The sequence below is a fragment of the Chiloscyllium plagiosum genome, chromosome 48, assembly GCF_004010195.1.
Source record: "Chiloscyllium plagiosum isolate BGI_BamShark_2017 chromosome 48, ASM401019v2, whole genome shotgun sequence".
Taxonomy (NCBI): domain Eukaryota; kingdom Metazoa; phylum Chordata; class Chondrichthyes; order Orectolobiformes; family Hemiscylliidae; genus Chiloscyllium; species Chiloscyllium plagiosum.
In genome coordinates this window covers 7,047,320-7,061,173 of record NC_057757.1, presented here as the reverse complement: position 1 = coordinate 7,061,173, position 13,854 = coordinate 7,047,320, and the positions used below count along the sequence as shown (strand labels likewise).

Below are 13,854 nucleotides of genomic sequence, written 5' to 3'. Positions count from 1 at the left end.
CTACGGTAAATTTGCCTTTACCTATTCTAGCTGAGGTCTTTGAAAAACACTGAAGTTTTGATGATATCTGAACTCCATGCACTCAATTGGGGGGAAAAGAGAGAGGGAGACAGAGAGGAGGAAGAGATGTCCCCCTCACTGACTTTGAGAAAGCAGGAATCATAACCAACTTGAAGAAGGGAGACAAATTGTGCTGTGCAAACTATTTCCTTTATAACCTCAAAATACAAAAGGGGCAAGTGTCACTGGAACACAGGAAGTTGAGGTAACCGTACAGAGGTTTATGAGTGGCTTAGATAAGGCGAATAGCAAAGGTAGCGTGGGGGATTCAAAACCATGAAGCATAATTTTAAGGTGACAGGAAAAAGGTTTGAAAGGGACTTGAGAGGCAACTTTCTCACACAGACAGTGGTTCGTGTGAACTGGCAGAGGAAGTGCTAGATGCAGGTACAGTTACCGCATTTAAAAGATATTAGGACAGGTGCATGAGTAGGAAAGGTTGAGAAGGAAATGGGCCAAGTGCGGGCAAATGGGAATAGTTCAGTTTGGGAAACTTGGATGAGTTGGATTGGAAGGATTTGTTTCTGTACTGCATGACTCAGACTTTATGATGGCAGAACTGTACAATGTAGCTGGAGTCCTGAGTACAGTTCTGGGATTGCACATCAGAGGATACAAAGGAGATTTTCAAGGATGTTGCCTGGACGAGAGAATTTTGAGTTCTAAGACTAGATCGACTGAGGTTGCTTTCTTTGTAATAAATGACGAAGAGAGGTTTAATCTTTCTGGGCAAGGGGGGGGGGGGGGGGGGGGGGGGGGGGGGGCACAGGGAGGAAGGTCCTATTTCCTTTGGAGAGAGGTCAATAATCAGATTACAATTAAAGTACATCGAGGAAGCATTACACATAGAAGTAGGAGCGGGCCATTCAGCCCTTCAAACCTGTTCTGTCATTCAATAGGATCAAGGCTGATGATCCAACTCAGTCCTCTATACCTGCTTCCTCCCTCATACCCTTTGATCCCTTTACCCCTGAGAACTGTAACTAACTGTTTCTTGAAAATGTTCAATGTCTTGACCTCAATCACTTTTATGTGGCAGAGATTTCCACAGGGTCACTACTCTCTGAGTGAAGAAATTCTTCCTCATCTCAGTCCCAAGTGGCTTGATCCATACCCTTTCACTGTGACTCTCTGATTCTAGACTCCCCGGTCATGAGGAACACCCTTCCTGACCTAATCTGTCCAATCCTGAGAGTAGGTTTCTATGAGATTCTCACAATTCTTCAAGATTCCAGTAAAACAAAGGCATAGCTTCAGAGTAAGGGGTGGTAGATTCAGAGGGGTTTTGAGGGAAAACAAACCTTTTTCACTCAGCAGGTGGTGGGAATTTGTAATGCACTGCCTGGGAAAGTAGTGGAGGCTGAAACCTTACAACCTTTTAAAACTACTTGGATGAGCACTTCAAATATCATCACATTCAAGGATAGTAGGACAAGTGCAGGAAATTGGGAAAACCGCACTTTTATGTCAGTACAGGTTCCATTGGCCAAAGGGCCTTTTCTGCACTGTATGAATCTATGAATAAATATAGCCCAAATTGATCCAATCTCTCTTTTGTCAGTCCTACAAGCCCATGAATCAGTCTGATAAATCTGTTCGCATTTAGGGGGGAGTTGAAGAGTTGCATTTGCAACTCGAGGGTGCTGGGACTATGGAAAGAAATGTGTGAAAGAAGAGTGGAGATAGAAACCTCAACAGGTTTAAACAAGCACTCAAGACTCACCGTGACATCTTCATGGTTGAGGTGCTATTGGAAACATCTGTACAGGGGTTGGACTTGAAGTGGACTTGAAAAAATAGAATGTTTTGAATCGTTCCTGGGAGTTAACTGGTAAGGGCAACATTTGTTGTCCTTCTCAGATTTACTTGAATGGAAGGACTCGATTGGTCACTGCACAGGGCAGTCAACCAGAATTGCTGTGGGTCCGGAGTCACTAGGCCAAACTGGGTGAAGATGGAAGGTTAAGAATGTCAAGAGACTCATATGGGGTTTTTACAATCGACGGTGGTTGTCATCGCTATGAAGGCTCTTGATTACAGAATCATCCAGCACAGAAAGAGACCCTTCGCCCAAATAGTCCATGCCAAACCTAATCCCAAACTAAACTAGTCCCACCTGCCTGCTCCTGGCCCCTAGCTCTCCAAACCTTTCCTATTCACGTACTTATCCAAATGTCTTTTAAATGTTGTGGCTGTGCCCACATCCACCACTTCATCAGGGATTTCATTCCACATGTGGTCAACCAAAGATTTGGCCCCAATGTCTTTTTTAAATCTCTCTCTTCTCACCTTAAAAATACACCCCCAGTCTTGAAATCACCCATCCTAGGGAAAAGACAACTACCATTAATCCTATCCATACCCCTCATGATTTTATGAACTTCTCTAAGGTCACCTCTCAACCTCCTATGCTCCAGTGAAACAAGTCCCAACCTATCCAACCTTTCTTTATAACATAAATCTTCCACACTCGGCAACAGTCTAGCAAATCTCTTCTGAACCTTCTCGAGCTTAGTAATTGCTGTCCTATGGCAGGGTGACCAGAACTGGACACGGTACCCCAATAGCAGCCTCATCAATGTCCTATACAAGTTCAACATGACACGCTAACGCCTATACTCAAAGGACCGAGTAACGAAGGCAAGCATGTCTTTTTAACCACCTTGAATAGATCTATTATTCAATTTAAATTGAACCCATGTCCCAAGAGCATTAGCCAAGTCCTGTGTATTACTAGTCCACTAGGTAAAATGGTACTATCGCCTCTCCTCTGGATCATGTAGAAACTTGCCATGCAGCACAGACAGTGCATGAAGGGCCTCCTTAAATACGGCAAAGTTTGAGCTGCATTGTGAAAAATGTAGAAGTGCTTCATAACAAATTTCTCACCAAAGGCAAAGGGGATGGAATATAAGGGGCAGAGGCAATTTGAGTACAAAACTGGCTCCCGGAGAAGAAACATAATTAAGAGCTTTGATAATGATGACAATCACCGTCGAGTGTTGTAAAAACCCCATAATACGAGTTTCTTGCCATTCTTAACCTGCCATCCTCACCCAGTTTGGCCTAGTGACTCCAGAAAGGTTTCCAAAATTGGAGCAATGCTTATAGCGAGGTTCCCACAGGATGGGTGTTAGTTGTACGTGAGATTCAGACTTGAGGGCACAGCTACGGATGCTTCGAAAGTTGCAGAGTAAGGATAGACCCTCCACAGGGCATTGACTGGCCAATGAAATAGATGAACGCATAGTAGTTGAGAGTTAATGCAAAGAAGCTCGAAATTATCCATGTCGGTGTAAAGGAGGAGCCAGCAAGATTAGATTAGATTACTTACAGCGTGGAAACCCAGCAAGATTAGATTAGATTACTTACAGCGTGGAAACAGACCCTTCGGCCCAACAAGTCCACACTAACCCTCCGAAGAGCAACCCACCCATACCCATTCCCCTACATTTACCCCTTCACCTAACACTACGGGCAATTTAGCATGGCCAATTTACCTAACCTGCACATTTTCAGACTGTGGGAGGAAACCAGAGCACCCAGAGGAAACCCACGCAGACACGGGGAGAATGTGCAAACTCCGCACAGACAGTTGCCTGAGGCGGGAATTGAACCCGGGTCTCTGGCACTATGAGGCAGCAGCGCTAACCACTGAGCCACCGTGTTGCCCAAGATAGAAGGTTTGATTGGAAAGGTGGCGAAGGAATACAGAAAGCGAGGCGCGTATGAGCAGAATTGTGACACATTGGTTGAGAAAATGCTTAAAATGGCTACGAATGCTTTACAAGGGTTTTATAAATAGCACACAAACATAAGGAACTATAATCTCATTCTAAAATACTAGTTAATTACTCTGAGGGAGCCATAAACCAATATTACTAAACAACCCCAGGAATCAGGACTGGGTCCACCTTTTGGTTGTCATTGATATACATGATTTAGATGACAGTATAGGGAGGCATGGTTAGTAAGGTTGTGAGAATGACACCGAATTGCTGGTGGACAACAAAGATTATCTAGGATTGTCGTGGGTATGGTATGTTCGCCGAGCTGGGAAGTTAATTTGCAGCACTCTCTCTTCTGGAATTTAATTGGCTCCATTCCTGCTGCTTCCAGTTGTTCGCTGCAGTGACCAGTATAGTGGCTGTTTGTTGATGGAATCCGTGGATGAGTGTCATTCTTCGAGAAATTCTCTGACAATTGCCACTTGAGCTACAAATCTTTACGCAAACTTTGATTGTCGAAGTTTACAAGGAGATTTCGATCAATGGGCGGCACAGTGGTTAGCACTGCTACCTCATAGCACCAGGGTCCCAGTTTCGATTCCAGCCTCGGGCAACTATCTGTGTCGAGTTTGCACATTCTCCCTATGTCTGGGTGGGTTTCCTCCAGGTGATCCAGTTTCCTCCCACTGTCCAAAGATGTGCAGGTCAGGTAGATTGGCCATGCTAAACTGCCCATAAGTTCGGTGCGTTAGTCAGAGGGAAATGGGTCTGGGTGGGTTACTCTTCGGAGGGTCGGTGTGGACTGGTTGGGCCGAAGTACCTGTTTCCACACTGTAGGGAATCTAATCAATTGGGTCATGGGCTGAGTGGCAGATGGGAGCTTAACTTGTATAAATGCAAGGTATTGTAGTTTGGTCAAACAAACATAGGACATGAACAATTAATGGTAGAGCTATGGATAGTGTTGTAGAACATTGCTCAGACCTTTGAGGATAGGAGTTGGAACATCATGTTGAAGTTGTACAGGACATCAGAGAGACTTCTTCTGGAGTAGTGTATAGTTCTGGTCACCCTGCTATAGGAAGGATATTATTAAACTGGACAGGGCTCAAAAAAGATTTACCAGGATGTTGCTGAGGACAGAGTTATAAATATAGTCTGGTCAGATTGGGACTCTTTTCACTGGAGCTGGAGCTTGAGGGGTGACCTTCTAGAGGTTTTACAAAATCATAACAGGCATAGACAGAGTGAACAGGTCTTTTCCCTATGAGGAGGCAGTTCAAAACTAGGGGGAATACTTTTAAAGATGAGAATAGAAAGATATAAAAAGGACATGGGGGCGGTTTTTAAAAAATATATAGTGGTCAGTGTGTGGAATGAATGGTCAGAGGAAGCAATGGACACAAGTACAGTTACGTCTGGATAAGTACATCAATAGAATAGGGTTGGCGGGATATGGGCCAAACGCAGGCAGATAGAACGAGTTTTAGTTTGGGAAAATGGTCAACACGGATAAGTTGAGGGTTTTGTTTCTGTGCTTTATGACTATGAATAGAGAATCCCCGATTAAAAAATTGCCAGCAAGATTTCACTTTTCGTACCTTTTATTTTAAACACCAGAATTCCTGTAAGTCAAACAAGAATCAACAGGCTAATTAAAGTCCGTACGAATTGTTAATTACAGTTAGAATAATAGGCAGAGCAAACACTATCTCATGAGATTACCAGCATTTGCATTTATCCCTAAACATGAAGTCACATTTTCAGTCCAACTCAGCATATAAATATTTCAAATTTCTCACTTCTTTTTTCACTCCCTAGGCTTGGACCTTGAGTCACATGGAACAGTAGATCCATTCCTTCGAAGCCCCTGGAGATGGCAGTCAGCTGAGTGAAACACGTGCACAACTTCCTGAGATCACCACAGCATTGACTGCACATTTGAAGGAACTTGATAAAAGATCTGGGCAGCTTCGGCAAAAGTAGTGGGGGAAGAAACTGTTGACATTAGTGGAAAGTCTAGAACCAGAGGACAATGATATAAGGTGATTTATGGTAGAACAACTAAAGGCAGCAAGAAGAAATGACTGACAACAGTGTCTGAGAGCCTGACAGAGGCAGAATCAACCATAATTTGAAAACAGAGTTAGACAGGCCCATGAAGCATAAACAATAGTGAAGGATGGCATGGAAAGACGACTTGCTGGATTGCTTTTGAGGGAACCAGCACAGACTCAACAAGTTAGAAGGACTCTGATTTCTCATTCTACAATCTCAGCTAACCACCAATTAGGTAAAAACAATGACTGCAGATGCTGGAAACCAGATTCTGGATTAGTGGTGCTGGAAGAGCACAGCAGTTCAGGCAGCATCCGAGGAGCAGTAAAATCGACGTTTCGGGCAAAAGCCCTTCATCAGAAATACAGGTGCCTACTGCAACATCCTAAACATCTACAGCGTAAAAAAAAGGCTCTTTGGCCCATCAAGTACGCGTCTAACAATTCTGATCCCATTTCCCAGCATTTGGTCCGTAGCCTTGCACGCACTAGCATCACACATGCAAATCTAAATGCTTCTTCAATGTTACGAGGAGTTCTGCCTCGACCGCCCTTACAGGCAGTGAGTTCCAGACTCCCACCAACCTCTTGAGAAAGAGTTTCCTCACACACCCTTTTAAACCTCCTGTCCCTTAAACTTAAATGTATGCCCCCTTGATCATTGAACCCTCTGCCAAGAGGAAACGTTACTGTCTATGCCCCTCAATTTGATACACCGCAATCATGTGCTTCCCTCAGTCTTTTTCTCCACCATTTAATTTATTCCGAAAACCTACAAGCTGGACTTTTTTACTTCTCTATTTTTCCAAGAACAGTAACTGAAAAACAGTACCGAGGGACCTTTTTACCGAAGATGGTGCCGTAAGTGGCAACTTGTACACTTTTCATGGTACTCGTTTGAGTACATGTGACAATAAAGCTAATTCCAATTCTCCTCTGCATTTATCCATACACTCTTCAAGATATCCAGCAATGCCCCTCAACACCATCAAACCCCCCAAACCGCCTTCACACGTACTGTGTCAATTCCCAATGTACATCCCTCATTTAATTCCCCAATACATCTTTGAATCCCACGTAACCCAATCTCTCAATACAATCACCCTTTGTCAGTAACCCACCTTTTCGCCAGATGACGGAGATCTGAAACAAAAACTGAAGAGTGCTGGAGAAACTCAGCAGGTCTGGCTGCATTTGTGGACAGAGAAACGGTTAAAGCTTCTAGTCTACTCTGGCTCTTCATATCAGAATTGAAGCACGCACTCGCTTCACACATGCTCTCGTTTCTGCAGCATTTCCTAGTTTGTATTTCTCACCTGATCCCTCAGTTCCACAACATCCCTCAAACACATGACCTGCCCTGGGAGTGTTTGCTAGGGACAAAGTGTAGTTTTACTTCCTTACGTTCAAAGGAAGCTCTGTATTGAACCCTGTGTTGTACATATCCCAGAAGCGTTTGATGGAGATCGTGCTGAGTTTGCCTTACTTGCGGTTTAAGAGTGTAGGGTGAGCTTTACTGCGTATCTAACCCTGTGGTGTACCTTGCCCTCATTACACACACACACCCAGGGCAATCTAGAGGGAGTTTAATTTTGGACATCAGGCTTCTCTCTGACACATTTATCGAAATTCTACAGGTTTGGCTGGTATTTATTATTTTAGAAAGCAGTATGTACAATGTTTAGTCCAGTTTGCTTTGAAGGCTACCTGAACACATGTTCCAGGAAGGAATCAAAACAGATAGAATATTAGAAAAAAATGTCATCTACGAAACATGCAACACAACAATCATCTGAATCCAGGCTCCGGGACAGAGACTAGAAAATCAGGCAGCCAGTCTGTGCATTTGACTTCATTGTTAAAGGTTGAGGTGATCGTTAAACATCAGCGAGACACCCACCCACACACACGCACACGATCTTCATCGTCACTGGTCACGATTTACCCTTGCTGACAGCCAAGCCAATCAGGCCTGCCATTCCAGCCAATCCCACGATAGCTCCCCCAACGATCGCCATGCCGAGGAGGCCATCTGTGGAGACCAAGAGACAGCAGGGGTCAGTCCAGGTGTGCAGAGCGAAGACCGTGTCAACAAGCAGCAGGCTATTCGGCCCTTCATGTCCACTCCGCCACGCAGTAAGATCATGGCCACCCTCTGATAAGCCTTCACCCCAACACCCCCTGCATCCCTCCACTGCTGATCAAGAACCAATCCATCTCCACCTTAAACAGATTCAAAGACTCTGCTCCCGCACCCTTATGAGGAAGAGAGTTTGAAAGATTCCGAGGGGGAAAATCTCTCCTCATCCCTCTCTCCAGTAGGCGAATCATTTCAGTGTCGATCTCGCTCTGTGTGCACCTTCCCTGCTGTAACATTGTATTCCTCACTCTGTTCTAATGTACTTTGCATGGTATGACCGGCCTGTATTGCACGCAAAACAAGACTTATCACTAGCTACGTGACAAAAAAAATCAAATCAAATTTAATCAGTTTTAAACAGTGACCTTGAGTCCTACACTTTCCCACAAGAGGAAAATTCTTTCCACATTGAGCCTTTCTCTTACTCTCTAAACCCAACAACAGGCCCATCCTATCCAACTTTTCCATGTAAGATAACACATCTGTTCCAAGTATTCGACTTGGAAACTTGCCCTGAACTGCTTCCAATCCTTCAGGCGGTGACCAGTGGGGTACCACAAGGTTTGGTGCTGGGACCGCAGCTGTTTACAATATACATTAGTGATATAGGTGAAGGTATTGAAAGTAATATTAGCAAATTTGCTGATGACACAAAGCTGGGTGGCAGGTGAAATGTGAGGAGGATGTTATAAGAATAGAGGGTGACTTGGACAGGCTAGGTGAGTGGACGGATGCCTGGCAGATGCAGTTTAATATGGATAAATGCGTGGTTGTCCATTTTGGTGGCAAGAACAGGAAGGCAGATTACTATCTAAATGGAGTCAAGTTAGGTAAAGGGGCAGTACAACAAGATCTAGGTGTTCTTGTACATCAGTCAATGAAAGCAAGCATGCAGGTACAGCAGGCAGTGAAGAAAGCTAATAGCATACTGGCCTTCATAATAAGAGGGATTGAGTATAGGAGCAAAGAGGTCCTTCTGTAGCTGTACAGGGTGCTGGTGAGACCGCACCTGGAGTATTGTGTGCAGTTTTGGTCTCCAAATTTGAAGGAGGACATTCTGGCTATTGAGGGAGCACAGCATAATTTCACGAGGTCAATTCCCAGAATGGCGGGACTGTCATATGTTGAAAGCTTGGAGTGACTGAGCTTGTATACACGAGTTTAGTTGAATGAGAGGGGATCTGATTGAGACATATAAGATTATTAAAGCATTGGACACTCTGGAGGCAGGAAACATGTTTCTGCTGATGGGTGAGTCCAGAACCAGAGGACATGGTTTAAAAATAAGGGGTAGGCCATTTAGAACAGAGTTGAGGAGAAATGTCTTCACCCAGAGAGTGGTGGGTGTATGGAATGCTCTGCCCCAGAAGGCAGTGGAGGCCAAGTCTCTGGATACTTCCAAGAAAGAGATGGATCGAGCTCTTAAAGATAGTGGAATCAAGGGTTATGGGGATAAGGCAGGAACAGGATACTGATTGTGGATGATCAGCCATGATCATGACGAATGGTGGTACTGGCTCGAAGGGGCAAATGGCCTACTCCTGCACCTATTGTCTAATACGTTTATATCTTCCCTTCAATAAGGGGACCAATGCTTAGACAATACTGCAGATGTGGTCTTGCAGAACTGAAGAATAATCCCCCCATTTGTGTTCAATTTCTCTCTCAATAAATTACAATATTCTGTTAGCCTTCCTGAGTACTTCCTGTACCCATGTCCCTCCCTTCGTGAAGAATAAATGGTGGCTCAGTGGTTAGCACTGCTGCCTCACAGCACCAGGGACCAGGGTTTGATTCCAGCCTCAGGTGACTGTGTGTGTGGAGCTTGCATATTCTCCCCGTGTCTGCGTGGGTTTCCTCTGGGTACTCCGGTTTCCCCCACACAGGCCAAAGGATGTGCAGGTTAGGATGAATTGGACACGCTAAAATTGCCCAAAAGCATCCAAAGGACATGCAAATGTGGTGGATGAGCCATGGGAAATGCAGGGTTACAGGGATTTGGTGGTGGTGGGTGGGGGGGGGGGGGGGGGGGGAGGGAGGTGGAGATACTCTTCAGAGGGTTGGTGTTGATTTGATGGGTCGAATGGCCTGCTTATGACTGTAGGGATTCCATGCACTCAAAGACCCAGATCTCTCTGTAACAAGACAAGGGAGCATTCAAATGAATATTAGGGCACCAGGAAGCTCAGAGGAATCTTGGAGTGCTTGCCCACAAATCCTGAAGGTTCAGAGGTTGGCTAAAAAGACTTCCCTTTATCAGTCAATGCACAGATTATAAAAGGGAGATTATATTAAAGCTGAACAGAACTTTGGTTTAGACACAGCTGGAGCATTGTATGCAGTTCACATTTTGCCCTTCCATATTACAACTGTCTTCACTCACAGGATCCGTATCCCACGATTCCCTTTCCTATTCAGGCATTCGGCCAGGTGCTTCTTAAAAGCTGCTATTGGTCTGCTCCCACCACCTCCAAGGGCAGCACGTTCCGGGCACTCGAGTAATTGACCCCTCCACCCTGGGAAAAAGCCTGATACTTTCCACTCTATCCATGCCATTTACAATGTTATAAACATCTATCAGTTCGTCCCTCAGCCTCCTGCGTTCCAGTGAAAACAAGGCCAGTCTATCCAAACTTTCTTCATCACTAAAATCCCCCATACCAGGCAACACCATGATCAACCTTTTCAAAGCATCCACATCCTTCTGGTAAAGGGACAGCTGGCACTGCCCATGGGCTGCCACTGCACGCAATAAAAACTATACATTTTTAAACATGTAGAAGCCAGGAACACCTGGGTAAAATAAGGGCAACATCCAATCACATGGTCAGGGTGTGGAGGAGTTTAAACAAACAGGGAGGGACGAGGATTTGAACACAAGGGTGAGAATTTTAAAAATCAAATTGAGCGTAAAAACAGTATACCCTGGAGCATCTGTGCGAGAACCTTCCAAGGTAGTAGCAGTGATTAACAAGACAGCTCATAACATAGTTAGGAGCCTGGGCTTGGTTGAGAGGAATGAAGTACAAGGCAGGGAAGTTGTGCTAATATTATAAACCACAAACGGATACAAGGCAGCTGCCAGCCACCTGCTGGAGAACAGCGCTCAGCTCCAAGCATTGCAGATTAAGCCCGACCACAAACATTTTAGGAGCGGTACAGAAGAGATTTACAAGAAAGAGGTGGTATTGTAGTTTCTAGAGTCATAGAATCACAGAGGTGCACTGAATAGAAACAGACCCTTCATTTGTGCTGACCAGGTTTCCTAAGCTAGACTCGCCTGAACTTGCCTGCCCCAACAAAAACAAAGTGCTGGAAAGTCTCAGCAGGTCCGGCAGCATCTGTGGAGAGAAATCAGAGTTAATGTTTCCGGTCGGGTGACCCTTCCTCAGAACTGAAAAGTTAACTCTGACCATTCCCAATAGATGATGCCAGACCTGCTGAACTTTTCCAACAGTTTCTGTTTGTGTTTCTGACTTGCAGCATCTGCACTTTGTTTGGTTCCCATTTGCCTGTGCTGGGCCCATAATTGTTCCCATCAACGTTCCTGACCGAATGTCTTTGAAATGTTGTAATTGTACCCCGCTCTACCACTTCCTCTGGTAGCTAATTCCACATACGTGCCACCCTAAAGAGTGTGAAAAAGTTGCCTCTTGGGTCCATTTCCAACCTTTCCACTCTCACCTTAAACCCACGGCCTCCAGCTTTGGACTGCCCTACCCGAGGGAAAACAGCTTTGATGTGCAACTTATCCACACCCCTCATTTTTTATAAACATCTCAATGTGGACCACTCAGAGAAGCTCAGTGTACAGGGTCCCCAACATCAAAATGTACAGCTGATAAAACCCGGAAGTCTAGCAAACTGCGAGGTGCACAGTGTCAAGACTGCAAAAGAACATGGGCTGGTGAACACGTGGCAGAAACTTAAGTTAGAGTTAAGCAATTCATTTTGATTGGAACACAACATAAAATAAGATGCAATTCTAAAGAAGATGCAGGAGAGGGGTGGACCTGGATGTTTTTAAAAAAAAACCAACACAGTGCCTGAGAAACCCAACAGGGTCTGGCAAACAATGTTCCTGCTATATCAGCGTGCCATCACTAATGCCCATTGTCTTTGAGCTGCTCCCTGTGACAGTCTGAGCCTCCCTCACTGACGCCCATTCAGTCTCTGCCAGTCTGGACCTCCCTCACTGATGCCTGCTCAGTCTCTTCTGCCCCGTGTACCAGTCTCATCTGGCTTCACTGTTCAATCCGGGCACACTGCCCCCCAGCTCTCACCTCTCTGCATCTTTTTATTGATGAGTTTCTCCAGCTCCAAACCCTGCTGATTGGTTGGCTCGTTCTTCAGCATAGTCCGGATGAACTTTAGCGCTTTTTCATACTCCTGCGGAAACAGAGCAGCCAATCAGACGAGCAACGAGGGTGGTTGGGTGGGCGGATGGGCACTGCGAGGGGTAGAGGAGAGGTAGATGGGATCAAGGGAAGATAGGGGGTAGAAGTGGGGCAAGGGAGATGGGTGCGGAGCAGAGGGAGGGGACAGGAAAGGAGGGAGATGCCTTTTGATCACCCAGGGGCGGGGGGGGGGGTATTTCACGGATTAGCCTTTCAACAACTTTCCCAGATTAAAAGGAATTCCCCCACCACTCAAAAGCCAAAACTGCACGCACTGAAATCTGCACACTCACCTTCATCCGATAATTTCCCACAGCCAAATAGAAGATGTAATCTCGCTGCTCATCCTTAGTTGCGGTCGGGTAAATCTCTGCTGGGAGGAAAGGTTGGGGAGAGAAGGATGGGAGAGGGGATGATAAGAGAGTGAGAGAGCGTGAGATTAGTCAATGCGACCATCTTCACTTCAGAGCATTGCCAATCTATCATCACAACACGACGACTCAGGGGTCAAGGGATTGAGGGAAGACCACCAGGCAGAGGAGGGGGGTGGGGGAGGGGAAGAACAGACTGAGGTGACAAGACCACGAGTCATGAGGGGGATTGGGGGACAAGAGACTGAGAATGACTGGGGCAGCAGGGGGGAGACTGAGACCAGACTGGAGCAGAGTGCAGCTCCAGCGCGGCAGTTTCAACCAGAGTACACATTTTGCCAGCCCCACACACCACCCTCTCCAAACAGGATCAGCTCTAGATGCAGAGAGTTCCAACTCACCTTCCAGAATGACAACTCCTTTCACAATGTCAGCAGAGTACCTGCTGCGGATTAAGCACCAGGCGTACTCGAACTGGGTCGCTCGGGACAGTGCGCCCTGTTTCTGCTCTGCATTGTACTTTTTCTCAAACTTCTGCAAAGAGAAAACACAAGGTGTAACCATGCAGCTGCAGTGCCCTGCCTGTCCCTGTCCACCCCTTCCCCTCTCTCTCTCTCTCTCTCTCTCCCTCCCTCTCACACCTGCCTGATGTCCTAGGCTCCTTCCTGACCCTCTCACCTTCCCCTCTGTCATCCCCAGTCCAGTTTCTGTCTGTCCCCTCACTGCCACTAGCATTCCTCTCTGTATGTCCACCCCTGTGGGGTCTCTTTTGCTCTGTCATACTCATTGACATTTTCTCTCTCGATAAACCCAGTTCTTGTCTTCTGGCTCGTTCTTGTTATCCTGCTCCATTTCTCTCTCCCTCTCTCTCCCACCTCACCCCCCAATAATCTGTCACTATCTCTCCACTTCTTCTCTGTCTCTTTCCCCTCACACTTGTTCTACTTCTCCATCTGTCTTTTTGTCCCTTAGCCTCCACTCACTGCACCTTGCCCCCACCAACTCTGTCCCTTCTCTCTCTCACCTTCAATCACTCAGTCTCTCTCTCTCTCTCTCTCCCTTCCCCACTTATGTTCTGATTCTCCCGCCACTCACTGTTCT

General features: G+C 45.9%; 1 protein-coding gene across 1 annotated transcript in view; it reads right to left on the bottom strand.

The window, feature by feature from the left end:
• Nucleotides 1-5,374: 5,374 nt before the first annotated feature.
• The window catches only part of fis1 (fission, mitochondrial 1), a 9,430-nt gene continuing 950 nt past the window's right edge, over nucleotides 5,375-13,854 (bottom strand). Inside the window, exons 2-5 of the mRNA XM_043683596.1 lie at nucleotides 13,155-13,287; nucleotides 12,676-12,752; nucleotides 12,269-12,374; nucleotides 5,375-7,877 (exon numbers count right to left, since the gene is read on the bottom strand). Coding sequence (XP_043539531.1) covers nucleotides 7,780-7,877; nucleotides 12,269-12,374; nucleotides 12,676-12,752; nucleotides 13,155-13,287 — 414 coding nt within the window. The 3' untranslated portion in view covers nucleotides 5,375-7,779. The remainder of the gene's footprint in view (nucleotides 7,878-12,268; nucleotides 12,375-12,675; nucleotides 12,753-13,154; nucleotides 13,288-13,854) is intronic.